The sequence below is a fragment of the Corvus kubaryi genome, unplaced genomic scaffold (assembly GCF_017639235.1).
Source record: "Corvus kubaryi isolate FWS band 111438036 unplaced genomic scaffold, C.kubaryi_AGA036_p1.0 37361, whole genome shotgun sequence".
NCBI classification, from domain to species: domain Eukaryota; kingdom Metazoa; phylum Chordata; class Aves; order Passeriformes; family Corvidae; genus Corvus; species Corvus kubaryi.
In genome coordinates this window covers 4,201,802-4,223,755 of record NW_024581118.1, presented here as the reverse complement: position 1 = coordinate 4,223,755, position 21,954 = coordinate 4,201,802, and the positions used below count along the sequence as shown (strand labels likewise).

Genomic DNA, 21,954 nt, shown 5'->3' with positions numbered 1-21,954 from the left:
TGACGGGAGCAGGGAGGACACGGAGCCGAGGAGTTACAGGCCTTTCCTCCTGTGCTGACGTGAGCCCTGCAGAACACAACTGCCTCAGCAGGAATGTGCTCCTCACTGGGCAAAGGTCCTGCTCCTCCGACTATATTTCACCCGGAACATATAATTTAAAATGAAAGTTTTCCTTCTGAAACATTTTCTGAAAAATTCCTAAAACATCTTTCCAAAGAGTTGAGAATGAAAGGCTGGGTGTTTTCGGGCACTGCTGAGCACTCACTGAGCCAATCTGCAAAACAGCTGGAAATCCACACTTGGAAAATCAATCTTAAAAGCATGAGCTTGCTGAGTAGGGGCATCTTCTCACTGAAAGGAGAATTGGATCTACCAGGCACGTCTCTAACACGCTCAGGGCACAGGGAGCAGGAGGAGCTGGAATGGGTAGGAGGTCAGTGTGCTGGGCCAGGACTGGGTACTGCTCAGCTAGAGAACTGATTTGGTTTACTTGCCTGTTGGAATTATCTCATCCCCATTTATGACCTGTAATTTAACACAGCGGAGATGTCACTCGCAATAGCAACTGGGCCAGTTCTCTTTGCAGCTGCGCCACTCCGAGGAGAGAGTCTGGCCAGACCCATCCCTGCTCAGAGGCCCAGAGCCAGGCTCCAGAGCCAGGAGAACAGCTCGTGGCTGTGTGCATCGGGGCACTGCACCCTCTCACACCATCCCGGGCCTGTGTCCGTGAGCACAGGAGCCCAGGTCACTGCTGCTCCTGGCAGCCTTTAACTCTTCAGCGGCTGCCACGAGCCGGGCTCCAGCCCCACTCGACAAATGTCACATGAAAAAAGACCTTTCCTTTTCTAGCCACCGAAGGGATCACAGACTAAATAGAATCTTCCAAGCATGACTTCGAGGGATTTCTGTGGATTTCTACAGAACCCAGCAGACACCTGGGCTCCCCTGGTGAGTCTGTTCTGAATCTTTCATCAGGTTCCTCCTCTGCGCAGGCACTCGAGGAAGGACAGTGACAACAGCACTTCCCCCATGCACTGCCTGACACTGAAGCACTTGAGGTTTGCCAGTGACCTTGCTTGCCCAAGAAAAAGAGTCAAATCATTAAAGCTGCTGCTTTGCTCCTGTTTTTTCCACCAGTTTCCACCGCAGGTAATAAATGCTACATCATTTGATGAAGTGTGATCAAGGACTACACTCTTCCACTCCTGAGGGTTTGAAGGTCTCACAAGTCAGCAGTGGTCCCCTCTGCCGGCTGGTGACACTGGGATCACACTGATCCTTGCTCCACCTTGCTATCCCACAACCAACACCAAGGCTGAGAGCCTCCGGCACGCACAGCTAACAGGCAAGTTTCTTACTCAGTCACAATCTCTCCCCTGCAAAAATTGCTTTTCATATCAGTGCCCCTTCCACCTTCTTGAGGCAGATGAAAAATGCATCCACCCATTTCAGAGTCCAGGCTGCTGCCTGGATGAGCTGCCATTCCACATCCGTAACAGCAAGATGACCTGACTGTGCCTATCTCCAAAAAACACAGCATTTTGCTGCTTTATATTTTCCCTATAGTTCCACATGAGTTCCAATATTTCTAATACCCCAGTGCCATCCTCAACCATGTTCAGCTGAGACTCCCACAACCACTCTTTGTGTAGGGAATAACTTGGGTTATTCCTGAAAAAATTATTAAGGAAAGTTTCCAGTTGGAACTACTGAAAAGCCCAGAAGCAGGAAAGAGACCCTCCAAATGCAAATACCACAAATGTAACACGACAGGCAGATACAAACCAGTCCCAGGTTCTGTTGTGGGATCGGCACAGACACAGAGGAAAAGCTGGAATGACCCCACAGAATAGACCCACATGCACTGCCCGCGGGGTTCCCCTCCCCACAGCTGCCCGGGTGACCGAGGTGGGAGCTGCAGGTTTGTGGGAAATGGGCATTTCCCCAGGACTGCCAGGCCGGCCAGTGGGGTGAAATGCCACATGTGACATTCCCAGGACAATGCTCTGTTGCAGCATTCTCTTCCCTGGACTCCACTGTCCAAAGCCATGCTGTTGCTGGCACAGCTGAGATGCATGCACACGGCAGCTAAACGACGCTGGGCTGAGGCACAGCTTCCCCACAGTCCCAGGCCCACACTTGGAATAACATCTACACAATGCACTGCTACTCCTTTACTCCCCTGGGATCTCATGAAGCAACAAAGGCTTTGGAGAAGTGATCCATCCTGGGATTTGTTGCCAGGCTGCCTTAAAGCCCAGGTCAGACAGTACTAATTGAAGCCCCCACTTCTCTCCCAGCGGCAGTAAGTGACACGTGTGACACCGCGCGCCGGTACAGCTTGGGAGATAGAGAACAGTGCTGGGGCAGGACAGAGGGGCAAAAACCAGCTTCTATACACTGGTTCTGGGAGATCCCGAGCTCTTTACCTACCTGTGCATCAATAATTTTCTGCTTTGCATCAATGACTGCTTGCATCTCAGCGTGATCCTTTTTCAGCTCCTCTTCAACAGCCATGAGTCTGATGAGCAAAGAGAGGGACAAATTAGGACATAATACTATTTCCGAGTGTTTCAGGTACTCTGGCCTGTTGGTTTGACTTCTCTGCTTCTCCTGGCTCTGCAAGAGAAGAATTCTGCTGCTCTTAGGAAAGCTTATCTCTCCATCTGACACTCCCAGCTGCCCAACCTTGTTATTCTCAGAACGGACATTGCCAAAAATGCAACTACTTTGAAAAGCTAGTCTCAGGTTCCAAACAAACAAAAAACCAGGCCTATAGTAAGTACAACAGAGACCTAAGTTAAAAATTCCTAAATACTTTCCTTCACTCTCCTGACAATCTCAGGCAAGTTTCCACACCTGCATCCCCATTTCTTCAGCTCTAAGGATGAAGACAACACCTGGCACAGGGGACCCACCCAGTCCAGAGCTTTCCAAAGCCTCACCTGCTGATGATACTTTTCATCTGGCTGTCCTTCTCCTCCTGTTGCCGGCGCAGCCTGTCCTCACTGTCCTCCAGTCGAGACTTGTAGTCCTGCAGCAGCTTCTGCATCTGCTGCTCCTGCACCAGGAGCCGCCGCTCGTACTCCTCCAGCCGGCGGCTGGACACGCGCAGGCGCTCCTTCAGCTTGGCTATCTCCTGCTCGTACTGCGGGCAGGAGGGAGGCAGATGCAAAGGAGAAGAAGAAGAGATCGGACCATTATAACGCTCTGCTGCTCTTCAGGGGAGCGTTGGGGTTTTCTTAAATGACAAATAAGCTGACTGAAGTAAAGGAAATGAGAAGCAAACATGGGGGCAGCCACAGAGAAGGAGCACGTGGGCTCCCACTGGGCATCAAAAGCTGCTCCCACGCTGCAGGATATTGCTCTGCAGCATAATTCAAGCAGTCAGAGGGCTCTGACATGGCTCCTCTGCCCTGACTGGGAACATCCCTCCTTGCTTCAGACTCCAGCAGTTCTCAGGCAGATGCTGCTAACAGTGCTCAACTGCAGAAATGGCCTGGGCTGCCCAAACGTACAAACCAGACCCGTGTGGGACCCAAATAACTCACTCTTCAGGACCTCATCAATCAGGGCATGAAACCGCTGGGGAGGTCAGAGCAAACCAGTCACTGCAAACCAGAGCCTGTCAGGTTACCTGGCTGAGCTTTTGTTCTTCTAGTCTCTGCGGGCAATCATTTCTGCAATAGTGCCATGAATCTCAATATATTCCTTTGTTTTGGGTTCATTCACCTTTCCTAACAATCCCATGTCTCTGCTTCTCTGTCCACTAAATGTTCTCCTCCTCACTCCCTGCCTTCTCAAAATACCAAACCTCTTACACAACAACTCCATCCCCACAGCAACGTATGGCTCTAACTGTATTTGGAAAAATGGGATCTACTCCTGAAAAAACATACACTTTCAAAACAGACCATGAAGATTTCTGTGCAGCTCAGAAACGCTGTAGTAGCTGGGTGACAGGCATTTGCCTCAGGAGAAGCCCAAGACAAAATCTGACTGCTGCTACTGATGAAGGCTGAGCTGCACCTCCGTAGAGTCCCTGTGCGTGTCCTAAGCTATGCTCAGCCAGGTTAACAATCCTGATTTACTTTATTTATGGAGTCAGTGATCACTCTGGCCAATGTAACCTGTGTGAGAATGTGTGACGCTGTGCCAGCAGGGCCTGAAAGCCCCTCTGAGCTCGCTGTGGAGCGCACAGGACTCGGTGGCACCCCCCAAGTTGGCTGCACAGAGAATCAAATTTACCTTCTCAGCGTGCTTGACTTCGTCCAGGTTCTGAGTCACGTCCTTCTTTGTATCCTCGTACTGCCCGTTGTTGAACACCCAGGCAGCTGTCCTCTCCACTGGGGACAGTGTGGCCGAGTCCACTGGTGACTGCGCCTGGGGCAGAGACGCCTGTCAGCATTCTCCAGAGAAACCGCACACAAACCAGCTCTCAAACCCAGTTCAGTTGGAGGAGAAATAGACCCATGAACCTGTCAGCCTCAAAGGATCCCCAAAACATCTCCTGCAGGGATACTCCATCCTCCCTTGGCTTTGGACCTACAGCACCTGCTTGAATCCCTCTAAAAGCAATGCACTTTAGAAATTTTTCTTCCTCTCCAAGTGAGCTTCTCTCTGAAAAAGTTCTTGTCTCCCAATCCCGTTCACATCCACCTCTCCCCTCTGCCACACTGTCAGCAAGGCTCTCTCACCCTGCCACGTCTTGCACAGAGCAAACACAGGGACAAAGCTCTGCTTGCAGCTGCTCAGGTGAGGCAGGCTGTTTCCCTGGAGTGCTGAGGAGCTGAACTTGGGAGCAGCTTCCTCAGCCAGGCTGGCACAGACTACAGTGGAGCATGGGACTGCCCAGCCTGGATCCCGGACAGCACGGCAGGACCTGGGTGTGGCAGGGAGGTGTGACATGATCACGGCAGTGCCTGCCAGGTTGGGATGGTCCATTGCAGCCCCTCTGCCAAGCCAGGGCCAGCTGTGCTGACTGGGAGAACTGTCCAACCTCTTTGGAGGCTCTCTCTCTCCTCTTTAAGGGAGTCCAAAAAGGGAGCCAAGAAAAGAAACAAGAAGCTCTCCGCATGGCTGGGGAAAACATGGCTTTTCTGGGGAAAACAAATTCCAAGCAATTTTCATGGACAAAGACAAGTTTATAAGCGCAGGAATTAGCATAACTACCCCTGAAAGAGCAACACTGTCTTATGTTTTTGAGAAAAGCAAAAGATCAACTTCTCCCCAACTGCAGCTTCTTTTTGTGCCCAGGCAGCTCTTCAGCTCCCTGCCTGGCTCAGTGGTGCACCCAAGCGCACTGTGCTCCCTGGCTGAGGGCTCTGAAGTCCCAGTCTCTGCCAGGAGCTCTCCATGGGGGAGGAACAGCTCTTTAGGACTCAGGGATCATGTCACCCTCCTGCTGTGTTTCTCCTGCTCAGGAGGACAGGGCTGGCGGGTGCTGGATCTGCTCCCACAGCTCAGCTGTCCTGAGCAGCCACGGACAGTCCAGCACTGGAAGAAGCCTCCGCAAAAACGTAAAGGCAAAGAAAAGGCATAGGAATTAGGCAAAGATCCCTGGACTTAGGCAAAGGCCTTTTCCCTAGAAGGAAGTTTTCACAGCAAAAATGCTAATTTTAGCCCCTTAGGTGCAGTGTGGCAGCCTAGCAAAGCTCCTTAATTCCGACTTCTTCGATGGCATTTGCTGTCAGGCAGCCAGAGGAAGGGAGACCATGGGCTGTGCGTGGCTGTGAACCGCTGGGGACATCAGGAGCAGCGAGGGATGAGCACTGTCACCATCCACTGCAGCTGTGGGGGACTCAGACAGCAGAAAGGTGACTGTAAAGTACATCCCCAGCCCTGCAGCAGACTGCTGAGCAGCAGCAAACCTGGCCAAACAACCTGCCATGCGTAGGACAGAGTATTTCCAGCAGCCAGATTCTGAAAGCTGTCAAAGACCAAGCGGATGGCAAGTCATACATGCTGATGGGTTACAAGTTATTCTCTCATAAAGGGCAGAAAAAGAATTCGTCTGCTAGGATCACATATTAATTCCCCTCTTTGCCTCTCTTCCAAAGGAACACACTGGCATTTCTGTTCCCACCTACCTCCTAAATGGAAATGGAAGGCAAAAAGTGACCTCTCCCAGCAAACAAAGGGCCCAGCTCTATATTCAGAAACAAATGGGACTTGTAGAGAACAGAGTCTAATAATTATAACGCCCACAAAACATGCCTAGAAGGAACATGCCCAGAAAGAACATGCCCAACTTCTCTTTTCTCTTTCTCTTTTTAAAATAAGAACAGAATTCCACAACAAGATTTGCAATTAAAAGGATGCAGTGGAATTTGCCTCGAAAAAAATGTTGGCCACTCGATTTGGCACCGTCCAAGATGTTGTTCATGGGTGTGGGGAAGGAGAGAACAAATTGATTTCACTGAACAAAGCAGGAGCAAGTACTCTAATGAATCCAGTGGAAACAATTAGTATAGAAAGTACACTGGGAAAACAAGTGGATGCACATCCCCTTCACAGTTATCCTTGTTACTGGCCTAAAAATGTCCTCCCAGTACCACACAGGGCCTGGCTGTATCCCATCAACACCCTTCACCTAGCCATGCCCCTGTGCCCCAGTGTAAAACACGCTCTGCAGGAGGACACAAACACACACACTTCAAATAACAAACAATTACTTCTTTGGGTATTACTAACTTGGCATACTAAGCTTTGGTTTGTGATTCAGTGTTTCTGGTCTTGTACTTCAATGAACTTTAGGTATCAGAATGAAGTTCTGATAGTTCTGAAGCCCTGACTGCTCCTGGGTTTCCAGGCACCAGCCAGGTTTTCCTGTAACATTCAGGAGTTTGCCGAGAAAGCTCCACCATCAGAGAACCCCAAGAAAACCTTGGGCAGAGCAGAGGTTGCTCTGCCAGCTTCACCTCACAGCCCAAAGCCTTCCCCCTGCAAAACCTCTGACCTGCAGATCACATTTTCTACCTTCAGTGTAGTGCCAAGCACTGAAATACTCACTTTCTCTTTAAAATTAAACTAATTGAGGAAAATATTTTCATACACAGCAAATCACAACAGGATTATTATTATTTTTTAAAAAAAGATAAAGGAATGTTGGCTTTTTGACAAGAAAACCTTGATTTATAGTTGCCTATGAACAACAGATAAAGTGCATTAGGAGTTGGTAGATATAAGCACTCCTTTCCAGAAAAAGATTGCATTATTCATTGTTTGGGATGATTAATGGAAAAGCAGCACTTATTTGAGGACCAGCAAGAGATTGCTTCATCATGGTGAAATACGGATTTCTCCACGCTTTAGGCAACTGTGCTTATTTGTAATTTTGGCAGCAGTTATTCTGTGATGTTTTATCTTTGTTCATTTATTTCCCTGTTTTGAGGTAGCTCTGCTTTTAAATTAGCACCACAGGGCAAACGCAGGCTCACGTGGCGATCTGAACTACCGTTTGGAACAAAGCTGCTCCTGGTTTCTTTCTTTGCATTCAGGGAAATTTTCCAGTTCTGTTTCTTTCAGTGGGTTTGCTGCTACCTTAGTAAATGGAAAACAGATCCTTTTTTTTTAAGTTTAGTACAAAAGCATCCCAGTGGCACAGACAAAGTGGCTTGCCAAGCTTGTGAGGGTGACAAGCATGACTATTCCTTACGCTTGCTACTGGCCACTGGCATAGGTGCTGCTACTTTTGAGTCAGCTCGACTTCAAGGTCAAGAAAGCTCAGAAGGCCAAGAAGCAATGGGCTGAACGACAAAGCAGAGGCCTGGAGAAAGGATTTCCTTACCTGCTGCGTTTGCTGGCGCTGAATCGCCCGCACCTTGGGGACGGGGCTCTCCCTCGAGGACGAGGACTGGTGCCGGGAGCGGTGCCCGTTCTGGATGGGCTCAATGCCCATGGCCCCCGAGGCGCCGGACACGCTGCCCGTGCTGCGCAGGGAGGGGTTGTGCGCCAGGGCGTGCAGCGTTTTGGCCCTGGCGCCCAGCACGGCCTGGTCCATCTTGCGGATCTGCGCCTGGCTGCTGCTGTTCTGGCGGGGCAGCACCACCGGCACGTGCTTGTCCGGGCCCGCGGGGCGCCGTGCCAAGTCCTCGCTCTGCGAGCTGCGCTTGCCAGAGTCCTCCAGGCTGCTGTTGCTGTGCCCGCTGGGCTTGAAGTCCTCGCTGTTGCTGCGGCTCCGGAAGCTGGCACTGCTCAGGTCCTCCGGGCTGGAGTCCATGGAGGCCTTGGCCATGGCGGGGCTCGGGTTGTTGAGCTGGTAAACCGGGTTCTGGAATGAGAGAGGCCGGAGGCTGCCTTGTTGGTTCCACGCCGGGTGCAGCGGCCTCCGGACCTGAGGAGCGCTCTGGGGGGTGCTCTGGGTGTCCCACAGCTGTTTGATGTTGGCCATCTGGGTGACAGAGAGCTGGCTGCCCGCCAGGCGCAAAGGCACGTCGTGCATCATGGAAGCAGTGTCACTGTGAGCTGTGTGAGGGTCCTGCAGGTCCATCAGAGAGATGCTACGTCCATTGGGCAGGACACTTACCTTTTCATCCTTTTCTGAGCAAGTCATGCTCTGGGTGGATACCTGCTGAGCCAGCAGTAAAGTCTTGCCCCTAAAATGTCCATCTGCATTTTCCTGGGTTGGAGACTTCATCTTGTTTATGTCACTGTGGAGTGGAAAGGAATTTGGTTAATTTTTGAGCAGCCAAGACCCCGAGAGACCTGTCCCAGAGAAGTCTTTCTACCTCACTTAACCTCCCCCCACTGAAAGCTTCAAGGAGCCAGACTTCCTTTTATGAGCTTTTTGTGTGCAAGTCAGAACACACTCTTCCTTAATTACCACTTATCTTGGAGGATCGTGTTTGATTCAGTAAGTCCTTGATCTATTTTTTTTTCACAGGTGAAATCTAAACCATTCCCGCTAAATCCTGCCCCCTCAGTCACTTCTGTCTCCAGCAAGACTTCAGCTGCCATTTAACCCTTTGCCATAATGTAACAAGAGATGGCACAAAAGGAAATCGCCGCAAGTTGTGCCAGGGAAGGTTTAAATTCGGTACTAGGAAAAATTGCTTCACCCAAAGGATTGCCAACACTGGCTCAGGCTGCCCAGGCACTGGCGGAGTCACCATCCTTGGAAGGTGTGTGGCACATGAGGACATGGTTTAGTGGTGGCCTTGGCTAATGGTTGTACTTGATACTCTTTCCAACCTTGATGATTCTATGACTCCGTGTTATTATGGAGGCCTTAAATTTCAGCAGGAGTTGTGTGAAGGCTGCTGCAGAGCTGGGTGTAATCTCAAAGGGCAGAGAATTCCACGTGACAAAACTGGCCCTTGTAGCTGACAGCACAGGTACTACTCTGGCTCTGCAGCAGCCGAGCCCTTTTGCAGCTCTGCCGTGTCACAGCTCCAGATTAACAGCTGTACCAGTGTGAGAAATGCTGCCCCAAACACAGGAGGGACTATTTTTGGCTGTTCCACAGGCAGGAAGTTTCACCTATAGCTCAGTTTTTCCATTAGCAGCCTGATGGCCAGAAGGAAACACTACGGCTGACCGTGCACTCAGGCTGGCAGGAAATCACAGAAGTGCTTTTTTATCAGCTCATGTCATTGGCTCCCAGAGATGCGGTTGAGTCCTGGGTAAGTCCAAAGCTCCAGGTCTCCAGTGCCACCTTGTGCACCTCTGACTGGGATGGTGTAGTCCCCGTGAGAGAGGCCCAAGCTCCCCATTCCGCAGCGGGGCTGCGCAGCCAGCTCAGGTGATGAAGCCCTCAACCCTCAGAATCACGGAATGGTTTGGGTTGGAAGGGGACCTTGACGATCGTCCAGTTCCAACTCTTCCCAGCTTTAACAACCCCACAGCCGCCCTCGAGCCCTGGCTGGGACGTACCCATCGGTGGGGTCCTCAGTTATCTTCTGAAGTCCCGAGGAGAGACTTCCAGCGACGTTTGGGCTGGAGCTGTGCTCCGCAAAACGCTTCAGCTGCTGCTGCGTGGGTGTAGGGTTGGTCATGGATTTTGCAATATCCGCAAGGATACGAGGGAGAGGTCCCAGTTTTGCCACGGTTGCCTGTAGGAAGGAATTTTCACCCTAATTGGATACAAGCACCACGACATCCACCAGGGTTTTTTGGTAACGGTGCACAGAGGCGGAGGGATGGAGTGGAAGGAAGGAGGGTGGGTGGTTGTGTGCGGGTGTGCCAGGATCGCAATGCAGTGTTATGGAGCAGCGCAACGACGGCGACGAGATGGATGGAGGAGACGAAACGGGGTGCAGCAGACATTGAGGAAAGAAAAGGAAATAGAAAAGAAATTAGGATTGACCCCCAAAAATAAAAATCATGCTCAACAAAACAAAACTACTGCCATTCCAATGCAAAACTATCATGCAAAGCACACTGAGTCCCGGCTGGGTGATGTCAAAGTGAAAACTACGGCATCTGCTCACTGAAGGGCATTCAAAGGCTACAGAAGCAGCCGGTGGGGGGAACTTTCCAGGCAAAGGGTGTCAACGTGGTGAAGGAAATGCATGCCAACAGATGAGGGGGATCATGAGAAGGTCGCAGGGGCTGAGGGTGATGGGGAAAGGGAAGGTTTTCACTTCACAAGCCTTTCGTTTTTGGTATCCTACGCGGATGCCATCTCCTTTTGCACCTTTGTCAACAATGAAGCCATTGTTCCCTACCCAAACATGAACAATAACTGCACGAGAGCGTCAGCAATCCTCATCCCAGTATCACCCCACCAGCATGGGATGAAATGTGTGGCTCCAGTTACAGGTTAGCTCGGTGCTGGCCAGGCTGAGGGTAAGAGCAGCTGGCCTTCAGCGAGGAAGGCTGCTCCTCCAGGCCCTGGCTTCTCACCCCTTTGGGCCACTGCTGGAAGATGAGCTACAGGGCATCTCCAGCCTCCTGGGACTGCAGGAAGAAGGTGAAGGAGCTGCAGATTTATTTAAAAATTAAAATTCTGCTACAAAACCAGTGTTCTTCTCAAAGATACCCTTGTTTTCCCCATAAGCAGGTATTCAGCCAGTTTGGCCCCAGAGAAAGGTCTCTTTACAGACACTTTCATACAGCACTGTGGCTATTAAAATCGCCAGGGTGGCTCCTCTCATTATTTCCCAGTCATTCCCTGCAGTAAAGCCATAACACATGTAACTTTACCCCTTAATTCTCTTTTTAGGAAACCACTGTACCAGCTCTCAAGGGCCTGCTAGGATAGATCCATACATGTAACCTACAGAAAGGGCAATGCACATCCATACATTTGGAATGTACACCGTGTACGTGTACGAGGTAAATTGAAAAACAAGATCATGACTCGTTATCAAATCAAGATTAATATACAGACTGTCTTTTTGAGTCAAGGACATTTCAATTTACTCTGATGCAACAAGCTCAGTTTTTTGTTTTCTCTTTTAAATAAAGTACTGTGAAAAAATAGATATCCAAGCAATAACTACCTTGGCAAACCCTAATGCAATAAAAATGGAGTGCATTGCTATTCACCTTACCTCTCCAGTTTCAAAAGAAAGAATAATATACATAGAATATGGACAAAATAATGCACCTCTAATAACTGAAGTATGGAATAGTTCCAAGCACTTGGAAAAAAAAAAAAAAAGACTCACAGTTCAGCTTTTCTGGGCCTTATCATCTATCTTTGCTATCAAGATTTTAATGATTTTGGTTCCTGCAAACCCACATAGCTAAGGAAGAGCAAAGCTCTGCCTTTCCTCCTTCCAGAGCTAAATGGAGGCTGTGTTTATTGCTGGTGGTGTCCCCTGGGATCAGAAGGACAGAACGTGGGCACCACATGGGAGCCCAGCGCAGTGCACAGCACAAGGCATCTCGCTGTGCTGCAGGAGGATCCTCGGAGTGGATCCCCCTCTTTACGTGGCATTCCTTGTGTGCCAGAATCAAAGACCACAAATGAGACCATCTCAGCAGGCTTTGGATCGGGTTGTTGACGAGAACAGCTCTGCAGGGCCAACTCACTCCTCCATCAGAACTGGGGTGCAGGGAGGCACCTCCCTTAGCACCAAAAGGGCACCCCGACACGGCCTTCTTCTGTCCCAACGCACTCCCTTTCCTCCAGCTCGCTCACGAGAAAGGACTGGCTGCCCAGGGAATTCCAGGTCTACTTCTAAGCAATGCCTTCAGCACCTGCCCTTCCCAAAGGCTCTGCAGAGTGTTTGCCCTGCTGCTGAAGCCCAGCCACCTCACACACCCTGCTGGAGGCCTTGATCCGAAATCGCTGAAGGAGCGGTTGTGACATGCCACTATCAAACATTCCCCTCCAAAGCTCTTGCTTTCCCTGGATATTCCCTAGTGTTTACTGTTGCTATGGCACCATCCCTGGGCCTCCAAACAGCTTTACCTTATCAACCTGGGACACAACATCCCAGAGGAGGGAATGCAGCACGGAGAGCTCTTTGCCCAGGTCGATGTAGCCGTCATATCCAGGCATGTTCGAGATGGTATCTGGGTTGGAGAGCTCCCTCAGAAAACGCTGCATTCCTCCCCACTCATGCTCCAGAAATTCATTCATGAAAGCCATGTACTCTTCCTTAATACCAAACCTGCAGGAAAGGGAGGTGGGGGGAAACCCAGTCAATAACCTCCACACCAAAAAACAGTACAAGTGCTTACAGACAATTACTTAAACCCTTTACTTTAGACCTGCCTTTCTGAAGATTTGGAGTATTAAAAAAAAAAAAAAAATTCAAAATCTGAAGAATTTGAAGTCTTGGAGGAAAAAAAACACCACATGGACAATTTAAGAGATTCACTGCTTTGTGGTACTTAAATACTACTACTTCACTGTTTACATAACAAATTACATCTCTCCCCCTTCCCTCCCACAGATACTCTCTCTCTCCTCCCGTGCAGGAGACGTGCCATGCCCTTTGTATCATTCAGCTGGGAATTTTGGAGGGAGAGAGCACGAAAATCATGATCCTTGGTGGGAACAGGCTTCTTTCCTTTTGAAACAGCACATACACTAACATGCTAGTGCATGACTCTTCTTGGCTTTATGATGTGTCCCCTCCACAGAATTCTGAAGGAGAATTTATCTGAGGAGTCTCGATGGGAACAGCGTTTGCATCTCAGTGAGAAGATTCCTCCTTTCCTAAAGCCGGCTTCAGTTTGCCAGAGAATCAGCTGCCTGGGAGCACACCTAGGAGTCAGGGCTCTCCTTGCACGCCACAGATTTCAGTTTCACTGGCACCACCTACTTGGCAAAGTTGGCGAGGTTCTGGATGACTTTAGCAATGAGGGTGAGCGTGCGAGAGGTCTGCTCATCAGGATACTCCTGCATGAGGTTGAAGAGGCTGGGAGACATGATGGCAGGGCACAGGAAGCGGAGGAACAGAGAGGCACTGATCAGGCGTTCAGTGATGTCCTGCTTGCCCCTGTTCAGGCACTGCTGCTTCCAAGAGGCAAACACCTCCTTCAGCTCACGAGGGAACACGCTGAAAAGCAAAACAACGGGAAATAAAATCACACTGGCAACGAGATGCAAGGAGTTGAACTGGTGATCAGTCATCTGCAATACTGATCTGTGAGAAAACATCAGCTCTTTTTTTGTCTTCCTTTTTTCTCTCTTTCTCTCTAGGCTAGGTAATGTCATTAGGCATTTATTCATAAATCCCCATTTAATCTGGTGACACTTAAGTACTCTGTAAAACACCCCTTGTTCGTATGTGCTAAGTGAAGCCATTTCCAGACACATTGATTTGCGAGCTAAGAACTACTTACCCATTGCTACCCTGGAGCAAACAGGGTGTTAGAATCCTGAAAACAAACCCAGCCAAACTGAGCTCATCTCCGTATCTGACAGTTTTACCTTGCTTGTTAAGCTCTCAATACTGTGCCTGTGCTTCATGCCAAAGCACAAAGGCCCCTCTTCTTCCACTGCTACTCAGAAACAGAGATTAATAAAAATCTCTCTGCAATGCTTCCTCCCTGTGATTTCCTGTTCAATTCCACACATCTGAAGGGTCTAAAAGTTTTCTGTACACATCAAAACTTGCAGCTTTTTATGCCAAGTCCAAGCTAAGCTGTTATCTTCTCACTTTATTCCCTCCTTATCCAGTCACACTCAGTATGTGCTCCCTTGGCAGAGGATTTGGGCAGAAGCCCCCACAGGTGTGGTTTGTGGGCTGGGACCCCTCAGTCTGGGCACAAGCTCCACCTGCAACCTGGAGTCACATGCAGGAAGGCAGTGAGGAAAGGGGACAAAGGCAGCCTGGGAAGATGGATGGGTCTGTGCTCCCTTCCCTGTGCCACTGCTGCTCTCTCACCCTCAGAGGAGGAACAGGCACCACTGAGCAAATGGGGACAAAGGGAGGGAAGGAAGATGCCTTACCAGTAAGAATTGATAATCTTGCAGAAGACCAGCTCACAGCACATTTTCAGGTTGCACTGATGATCTGCTAATTCATTCTGTGAGCACCTGCTGGGATCTGCTTCACAGTTTTCATCTGACTCATACACAGCCTTGATAAACTCCCCTGGAAAAAGGGAAGAGGATGAGAAACCAGGGTAAGTTACAGGAAAAGCCTACTTGACACACCTTTAAATCCTGCTCATGTCTTTCCCTGGCAACTGCCTGTCCTGCTCTGGGTGTCTGCAGCACAGCCTCCAGACACCAGATGTTGGGCACATGACTCCTCCCAGCCCTTTCCCAACAGAGCATAGCCTGGGCTCTGCTGCTGCTGCAGCCTCCCGTGCCCTCGCTGTCCGCACGCACAGGGGCAGAACCAGGATGGCTTTGCTTAGCAAGCCTGCAGGCACTTCCCTTATAGCCTAGAGAGGAGCATTGACTTGGTATTCAAACTGTGTTATCGACTACAAAAGCATCCACAGTCTTGGGAATGAAGCCGTGTGCTATTTGTCTTCATAATTTCCCCAAGAAACATGCTGGCAATGGTATTTCTTTATATTATTTCTAAATCTGACTTTTGTTTTGGTAATTTTAAAACGTGTCACCTTGCTCTTGAATAAGAGTAATACCCAAGCACGAGCTAGATGCTGCTAATTTTCTCAGCCTCTTATATCAACACCTTACAGCATTTTTATGGCCTGCATCTTTCAAAGCTCCATGGCATTTCTGTCACCCTTCCCTTCCGGCATCACAACAGAAACTGCTCACATACGAGCCACATGAAGTTGCCTTTGTCTGGCAGACTGGAATGAACTACTCACTAGTTTCCCTCCTCTCTATGCAGGCATTCCAAGTGATTTTTAAACGGCTGGGTGTTCACTAGGAAAAACACTTTATTCGTTGGTTTAATGATTCAATGTCTTTCAAGTTCATCTCCTCAGATGATCTCGCTGGCTCTGAGCTAACACAAGGCTTGTTTGTGCAAAAGAGGTTTGTTTTTAGCATTTGCTTTCCTAAAACCCCTTAAACACCTCTCAGCCCCTCCCCAAATCTCAGCCTGGGGCTGTTGCAAGCAAAGCAGGCACCACTTTTTTTTTTTTTTTTTTTTTGGTGATGGGGTCCAAAACATTTCTGCTGAGGGCATCTACATCTCTTATTTGCAAAACTGTTGGCATCACTTTTGTTGAACCAATTCTGTTTTAACTCTTGTTTATTGGATAGTGTTTTTTATCCTTAAACATATTTGAAACTTACTCTTTGTGGGCCACCAGACCTTGCTATAATCAGATGTAAGATTCCCTTACAGACATGTTACATTGCTAACACCAACCACGGTGTCCTTAATCCTTTCAAAGAACAGGGCAGCTGAGTAAAATGACATTTAAAATCTGACCAAGAATTAGATGGGGATATTGTCATAAGCAACGCTGCCCTGAGCTATAGACAGGCTGGACAACCTCAGGGGCATTTTCCATCTCTCCTGCCTATGATTTACCATCTTATCACTCAGCATTAAATGATGTATTAGGAGTCATTAATGTTAAAATATTTTATGCAATTAGTGCACATTAAGGAGCTTGCAGTCAGCTGTAATGGAGTGGTCCCACAGCTGATGTTCAGCCTGCTGGGAAGCACAGCCCCAAGTACCAGGCTGCTCATTTCTCTGTACCAGGTGAGAGCCCACGACTGTGACTTACGCTCAGCAGTTCCACCCAGGAGAGTAAGACTACCAGAAGAGGCTCATTACACTTCAGAAATGGCCAAACTGGATATAATCACAGAGCTGGCTATGCTGACCCTTGGAGCACTAATTCAGCCAGCTATGTCCTTGATGCCTTGCCAGCGTCTGGGATTGCTGAGGACAAGCGAGACTGCTGGGAAAGCAAGCTGCTTGGCTTTCTTTTCTTTTTGTGAAAGGATGTGGTGTGGGACTTGGCTTTGGCCTGATCTTGTTTCTCTCATATCAATTTCCAAAGCTTTCTCCATCCCAGAAACAACAGGGGGTGGGGTGGCTTGTTGTGCAGTTGTGGGTAGGGAAGATTGTGCGGAGCTGCTGAAGGCCGACTGTGGTGTGTCTGTGGAAGACAGCGAGCCTGGGTTTGGTCCCCTTTACTGCTGTCTTTGTGTGGCCAGGAATTCCCAAGGCCGTGCCTTATGACTAGAGCAGAGCCTTTTGGTGGAGGGGGGACAGTAACAAAATTATCAGAGTCCACCCTGGCACATAACAGCGTGCATGAAGAGCCGGTGGGGAGAATGGAGCAGGAGATCACGGGATGGCCAGGCAGTTTTAATGAGTCAGTGAACAGTGAGCACTCGGGATAAACACAGGCAAGAGGCTTCCCAGACAGGATGCATCTTGATCTCCTGCCCTGGGATGCTGGGCAGCCTTGCAGCCCCGCTCCCTGGCCTTGTCTCTCTAAGGACTATGTGTCAAAACCCCTTTTTAAAGCCTGTTTGTGTATCCGACGCAACAACCACCATTGGTCACAAAGAAATTGCAGTGTTATGCCTCCTCAACATGCTAGAGCACAAAACAAAGCTACCCAGAAAAACAGAACATGGTAATACAAACTTGAAGAGGGGCTCAACTACATCAAATCAAGCTTGCTTTGCTTTGGGTGCTACTCCTGCAGGCGCCAAAGGGCATTGAGAACAGGACAGTGTGCTCTCTGTGTATGAGACCCAGGCTGAGTGCTGAGGCAGTCCCTTCCCATCCCACATTGCCAGCTGCAGACACAGTTCAGGGTCAGCCCTTGCCGTGCAAACAGGTGGCAGACAGGGAGTTTCTTACCCAGTGCATCATGGAGGTACCTCTGTCCTACCAGCTTGAGGTACTCCTCAATAGCTTTGGTAGCGAGTGTGTTCTCCCTGAAGATCAAGACATCATGTTCTGCACAACGATCCACCTCAGCCATCACCAGATCTGTCAAGAAGTCCTGAGGAAAAAGGTCAAATGGCAAAGGTGATTTTAGCCAGCTCAGTCGTGCCAGGCTAATGGCAGAAGCCAAGAAGGAAGGATATGTCAGGATAATAAATAATTGCTCAGCCTGAGACAAAGGGGTGCAGCTGCTACATGAACTAAGGGCCAAGGAAACAGCCAGGGCTCCTCTTGGGTTTATTATACTTAGAGAATGATACAGGTCACAAATTATAAAGGGTGAAGCAAAAGTCTCTAAAAAAAAGCCTTTACAGCCAAGCTTGTGTTTCAGTTTAGCTCTGGAACAGAACCTCTCACCAGTTTGTTTATCAGAGGCTCTGTCTGCTGAAAGAAACTGTGCTATTATATATATCTTTTTATAAGGAATATTTCATACCAACATGGATTTAAAAATCGAAATTGGAAGTGATGCACAAGTTAGTACAGCTTGATGATATTTAAATAAGAAGAATGGCTTAATAAATTAAATTCACAAACCAAAAGTGGTTTAGGATTTGGGAAAAAAGAAGTTAACATTCCACTTGCTGGTTATCTATATGGCTTATCTTGAACTGTATTCAATTGTCCAGGCAGGAACTGTCAGTGAGCCTTGATACAGAGAATGACCTCTTGATATAGGGTCTAATTCTACAGTACTATTTATTTCCTGAAGTGATAACTTTATGTGAGTCAATGACATTTAGTACTCTTGGTTTTCAGGCCATTAGTGCTGTTTCTTTTCAACAAAATCCAAGAGAATTCTTTTCACCTGGTGCAAACTGGGAACATCCAGCTGCATCCTGTAGTGGTTTGGTCCAAAATACTCATTACTGTTTATCTGCTGTGAGATAAGAATTAGGAGAAATGCAAAACAGGCACCAAACTTGAAAGAATATAAAGAAGTTTATTAACAGACCTAAAAGAAGAAAAAAAATTATACCACCTTCAGAACTCTCCTCCTCCCCCCACCTTCCTCCCTTCTCCCACTGACAATGTGAAAAGACAACCCTTGAGATGTTCAGTCTGTTTACCACTTCCATAATAACCTTGTTCAGTCCATTTAGAAAGAGAAGTCTCTTCTTGCTCATGCTATGAAAACATTATCACAACGAGACAGCCGCCCACTTCCAAATATTGTTCAGTCCATTTAGGAAGAGGAGTCTCTCTGCCTGCGTGTGAGTCCCTTCCCCCGACTTGCAGCTTTTCCCGCAACTGCCTTCGAGGGTCCACTCTTGAAGTTTTTTGGGGTACAATTTTAAGGTTGAGCCGTTCAGAAACAAAAACAGAGGCCCTTCTCCTTCCCTGGGAGCAAAGGGTCTTCATCATCTTCATCTTTAGGACTATCTCTGGGAGCATCTCTACGGACTGAGGTTTTCTCCTTTCCCGTTTGGAGCAAAAGTCCTCATCTGGTCCATCTCTCCCTGTCCAAACTTCTCATGAAATTACAGCTGCGTCAGCATCTGCCTATCTCAGCGCAGGTGCTTTTGCTCACGAGTTGAACACTCCACCCCCCAGATCTTCATGAAATTACAACAGGATACTCTGATATATCATAGCTTCACAACAGAATTTCAGCTTTAAGCATCTCCTCTCTCTCTTCCCTCAGGTTTTCAGCTCTTCACAGCAATAAAAGGGTTACTCTCACCTCAGCCTTGCAGCTTTGCAGCTGGAATGTTGAATTTTTCTTATCGCAGTGGAGAGGGGGGAGAGCCGAGCCGCTCCGGCTGCCCACGGCAAGGCAGTGGGGGGGGTTCCACGGCTGGAACAGGTCCATGGCTCCAGGATGGCCGTGGCCCGGCCCGGCCTGGCCCAAGCAGGGCCTGGCCGGGCCCACTGGCCCCCACACGGGGCCCGCAGCCACCTGTGCCAGCGCCGGAAACGAGAGAGAGCTTGGAGGGGGAGTTTGCCTATTCTTAAATGTGGATCACAGAGGTGATCACAACTTTAAGTGGCTTAGAGAATTGTCCATATTCAAACTGGCCAGCTGATAGGTTCTATCAGTTCCCAGAGGAAACTGTAAGCACCCCTTAGCAAGGACGTCCCTTCCGGGACTATGCTTGCTAACCTATGACAATCCTCATCAGCAGAGAACAAATTGGAAATGTACCCTCCCTCTTAGGAGCTTTATGGCAGCCTGAGCCACCCGGTGCTTCCCATAAATAGAGGTTCAAAACTTCACACACCAGGAATGCAAAGCTGTAACACTAACTTACCTACTTGTTGCAGCTGGCACTGCAGCAACCCAGAGCCTGTTTTCCAGCAGGATTTCAACAAAATTTTAGCTACCAGCTTCTCCCATCAGACAACTTGTTAAGGAACGAGTTCCTGTCACACACACTGTCCCAGAGCACCAGCCATCCCGAGATATTTTCAAGGGGCATGCAGTCATGCAAGCAGAAAAGGACCTTTTCTGGAACAGTTAGATGAGGCTGTGCCTTGGATGTTGTTTACAGCCATCCTTCCATATCTCTGTCCCTCTGACTTGTGTCTGGTGGCTGCTGCTTTCACTGGAAGGAGCTGCCTACAGCATGGCCCTACTCCCACAGCACCTGGTGGGCAGCAGCCAGCTAGATCAGTGTGTGCTAATGCTTCCCAGAACTTCCCACGACCTGCAGGGTGCTCTCCCACAATCCATTTGAAGGAATCAGTGTGCACCCAGAAGTCCTGACAGCATCCTTGGGGCAGGTGGGATCACCATTAACTCGGTATAGATCCTCCAAATGGCTGTTCAAACGCTGACCAGATCGATGCTGGCATTGATCCGCTGACTCAGCGCCGACTCAGCGCTGGCACCTGCTGCTCACTGTGTCACAGACTTACTCACAGAAGCCATTCTCCAGTTTACCAACCTCTTGTATACTTCTCTCCTGACCTACATCCTGGTTTTAGAAATGCAAGGAAGGTCCCTGACCACTCAAACACAGGTGCTGATTTTCAGAATAACATGAAGTTACAGAGTCCTCCTGCTTACACTTTGGACACAGCATCTGCTGCTGTTTACTGTCATGGGCCCCCCCAGTTTCCACCAGGAATCACTTATCAGTAGCCAGAGTCACTCCAACAGGAGCCACTTGTGCTTACCTTGGCTCTCCCAGTGCTCTGAAGAATGTGCACCAAGGCAGAAGCCATCTCTTCCTTGCTCTTGACACTGATCACGGGTTCCAGCACGGAGCACAGCAGGGCGTAGTTGCTGGTAACATACTCCCCAAATTCTTTGTATTGCTCCATGGGCAAGATGGTGATGGTCTGGTAGCGGGATTTGATGCGAATGGAAGGCCCCCCTGACTTGCCTTTGTTGGCTGTAGGGGTGCTGACTGGGTACCATTTCTCCACAAAGTGGCGGGCGGTCACGCTGGCCGTGGGAATGTTGACCAGGCCGATGTAATTGTTCTTGTCCTTTTTCTTTTTCTTCTCTACATCCTTGTAGATGTGAACTGTGACGTTCTGAATTTGTGGGAGACTGTAGAACTCAAAGTGCTCCCCCCAGAAAATGTTATCTGCTTTTGCTTTGCTGGTGGTGCGGGCAAAGAGGGTGTCGTCAAGGCACAACTCACAGAAGTATTTCTTCTTGGGGGTCAGGTCCTTGGCCTCTATGATCCAGAGGCGAAGCACGTTTTCAACTCGATGGCAGTTGTCCTGTGCAGAAGAAAAAGATCAGTTCTTTCATTCAAAACCCCTAAAAAGTTGAATATTTCACCTTCTAAAGCAGCAGCAAAGGGCTGCCTTTTGTGTCTGAGGTAAGGACAGAGTCCGAATTCAGAATGAGATTGTCTGATCCAGAGAGAATCAGCATCATCCAATTAGAAAATTGGACATTTTCTGAAACAGAGGCAAAGGGCTGTCTTTGGTATGTCAAGAGTGGGGACTAGAATATTTTTCTTCTTCAAAAGCTGTTATTTGAAATGCTTTAGAAAACAAACACTCTGCACAAGAGTCTCTCCAAAGCTGTCAGACTGGTGAGGAACCCCAGAGCACTGCTAGCCTGTCCCTGGGAGGTAGGATGGCAGCTGTGGAGTGACTTATCAGATAGTTCCAGCTGATCCATAACTTGATTCCCTGCTTTGTTTAATGTTGGGTTTGTTGGGCTCCCCCCCCCACCCCTATCTGTGTCCCTACATTAAAGCATGACCCTTATGAAGCCATGACCCATCTTTCCCAGGTGCATGGCCTCAGAAATCCAGTCTGCAGCACCCCGAGCCGGCGCTGGGGCAGGGATCTGGAAGCACGCCGGCGTTTATTTGCTCTTTAAAGGCCTGACCCACTGCACTCCCTGCAACAGCACAGGGCAGCTTTAGACACACGGATGAGCGGACGGCTCCCCAGACTAAATTAACTGAGGATGCATCTGTGGGAAGCCCTGGTACACTGGACTAAAATCCAATCATACCACCTCCATTCCCCCACTAATCTTATTTCCGCAGTTTCTATTACCTTCATCGGCTGCGATAGTCTGCGTATGTTTTCCATCCACCAGTCCCTCTCTGCTGCAGAGGAACAACTGAAGCATTTACTGCCCTTGGAGTAGGTTACCTGGAACGAATAAATGACAGGCTGAGTTCAGGCAAGCCTAGGAGACATGTTAGAGGCTGCAAAAAGCGACGAGGAAGATAAACAATGCTCGAGTAGCAAAGTAAATAAGAAAAAGGCAGGTAAAAATACAGCAGCC

General features: G+C 48.9%; 1 protein-coding gene across 15 annotated transcripts in view; it reads right to left on the bottom strand.

Annotated features, from left to right (window-relative positions):
* Positions 1–21,954, bottom strand: part of RASAL2 (RAS protein activator like 2) — a 165,133-nt gene that overhangs the window by 6,621 nt on the left and 136,558 nt on the right. For 8 of the 15 annotated variants that reach the window (XM_042033785.1, XM_042033789.1, XM_042033781.1 and 5 more), the window contains 12 exons: positions 21,720–21,818; positions 20,370–20,924; positions 17,163–17,307; positions 14,354–14,498; positions 13,221–13,457; positions 12,362–12,563; positions 9,874–10,073; positions 7,790–8,651; positions 4,249–4,383; positions 2,946–3,148; positions 2,434–2,521; positions 495–525 (listed from right to left, as the gene is read on the bottom strand). In XM_042033785.1, coding sequence (XP_041889719.1) covers positions 495–525; positions 2,434–2,521; positions 2,946–3,148; positions 4,249–4,383; positions 7,790–8,651; positions 9,874–10,073; positions 12,362–12,563; positions 13,221–13,457; positions 14,354–14,498; positions 17,163–17,307; positions 20,370–20,924; positions 21,720–21,818 — 2,902 coding nt within the window. The remainder of the gene's footprint in view (positions 1–494; positions 526–2,433; positions 2,522–2,945; positions 3,149–4,248; positions 4,384–7,789; positions 8,652–9,873; positions 10,074–12,361; positions 12,564–13,220; positions 13,458–14,353; positions 14,499–17,162; positions 17,308–20,369; positions 20,925–21,719; positions 21,819–21,954) is intronic. The other 7 variants (XM_042033786.1, XM_042033783.1, XM_042033779.1 and 4 more) reach the window with 4 other exon arrangements.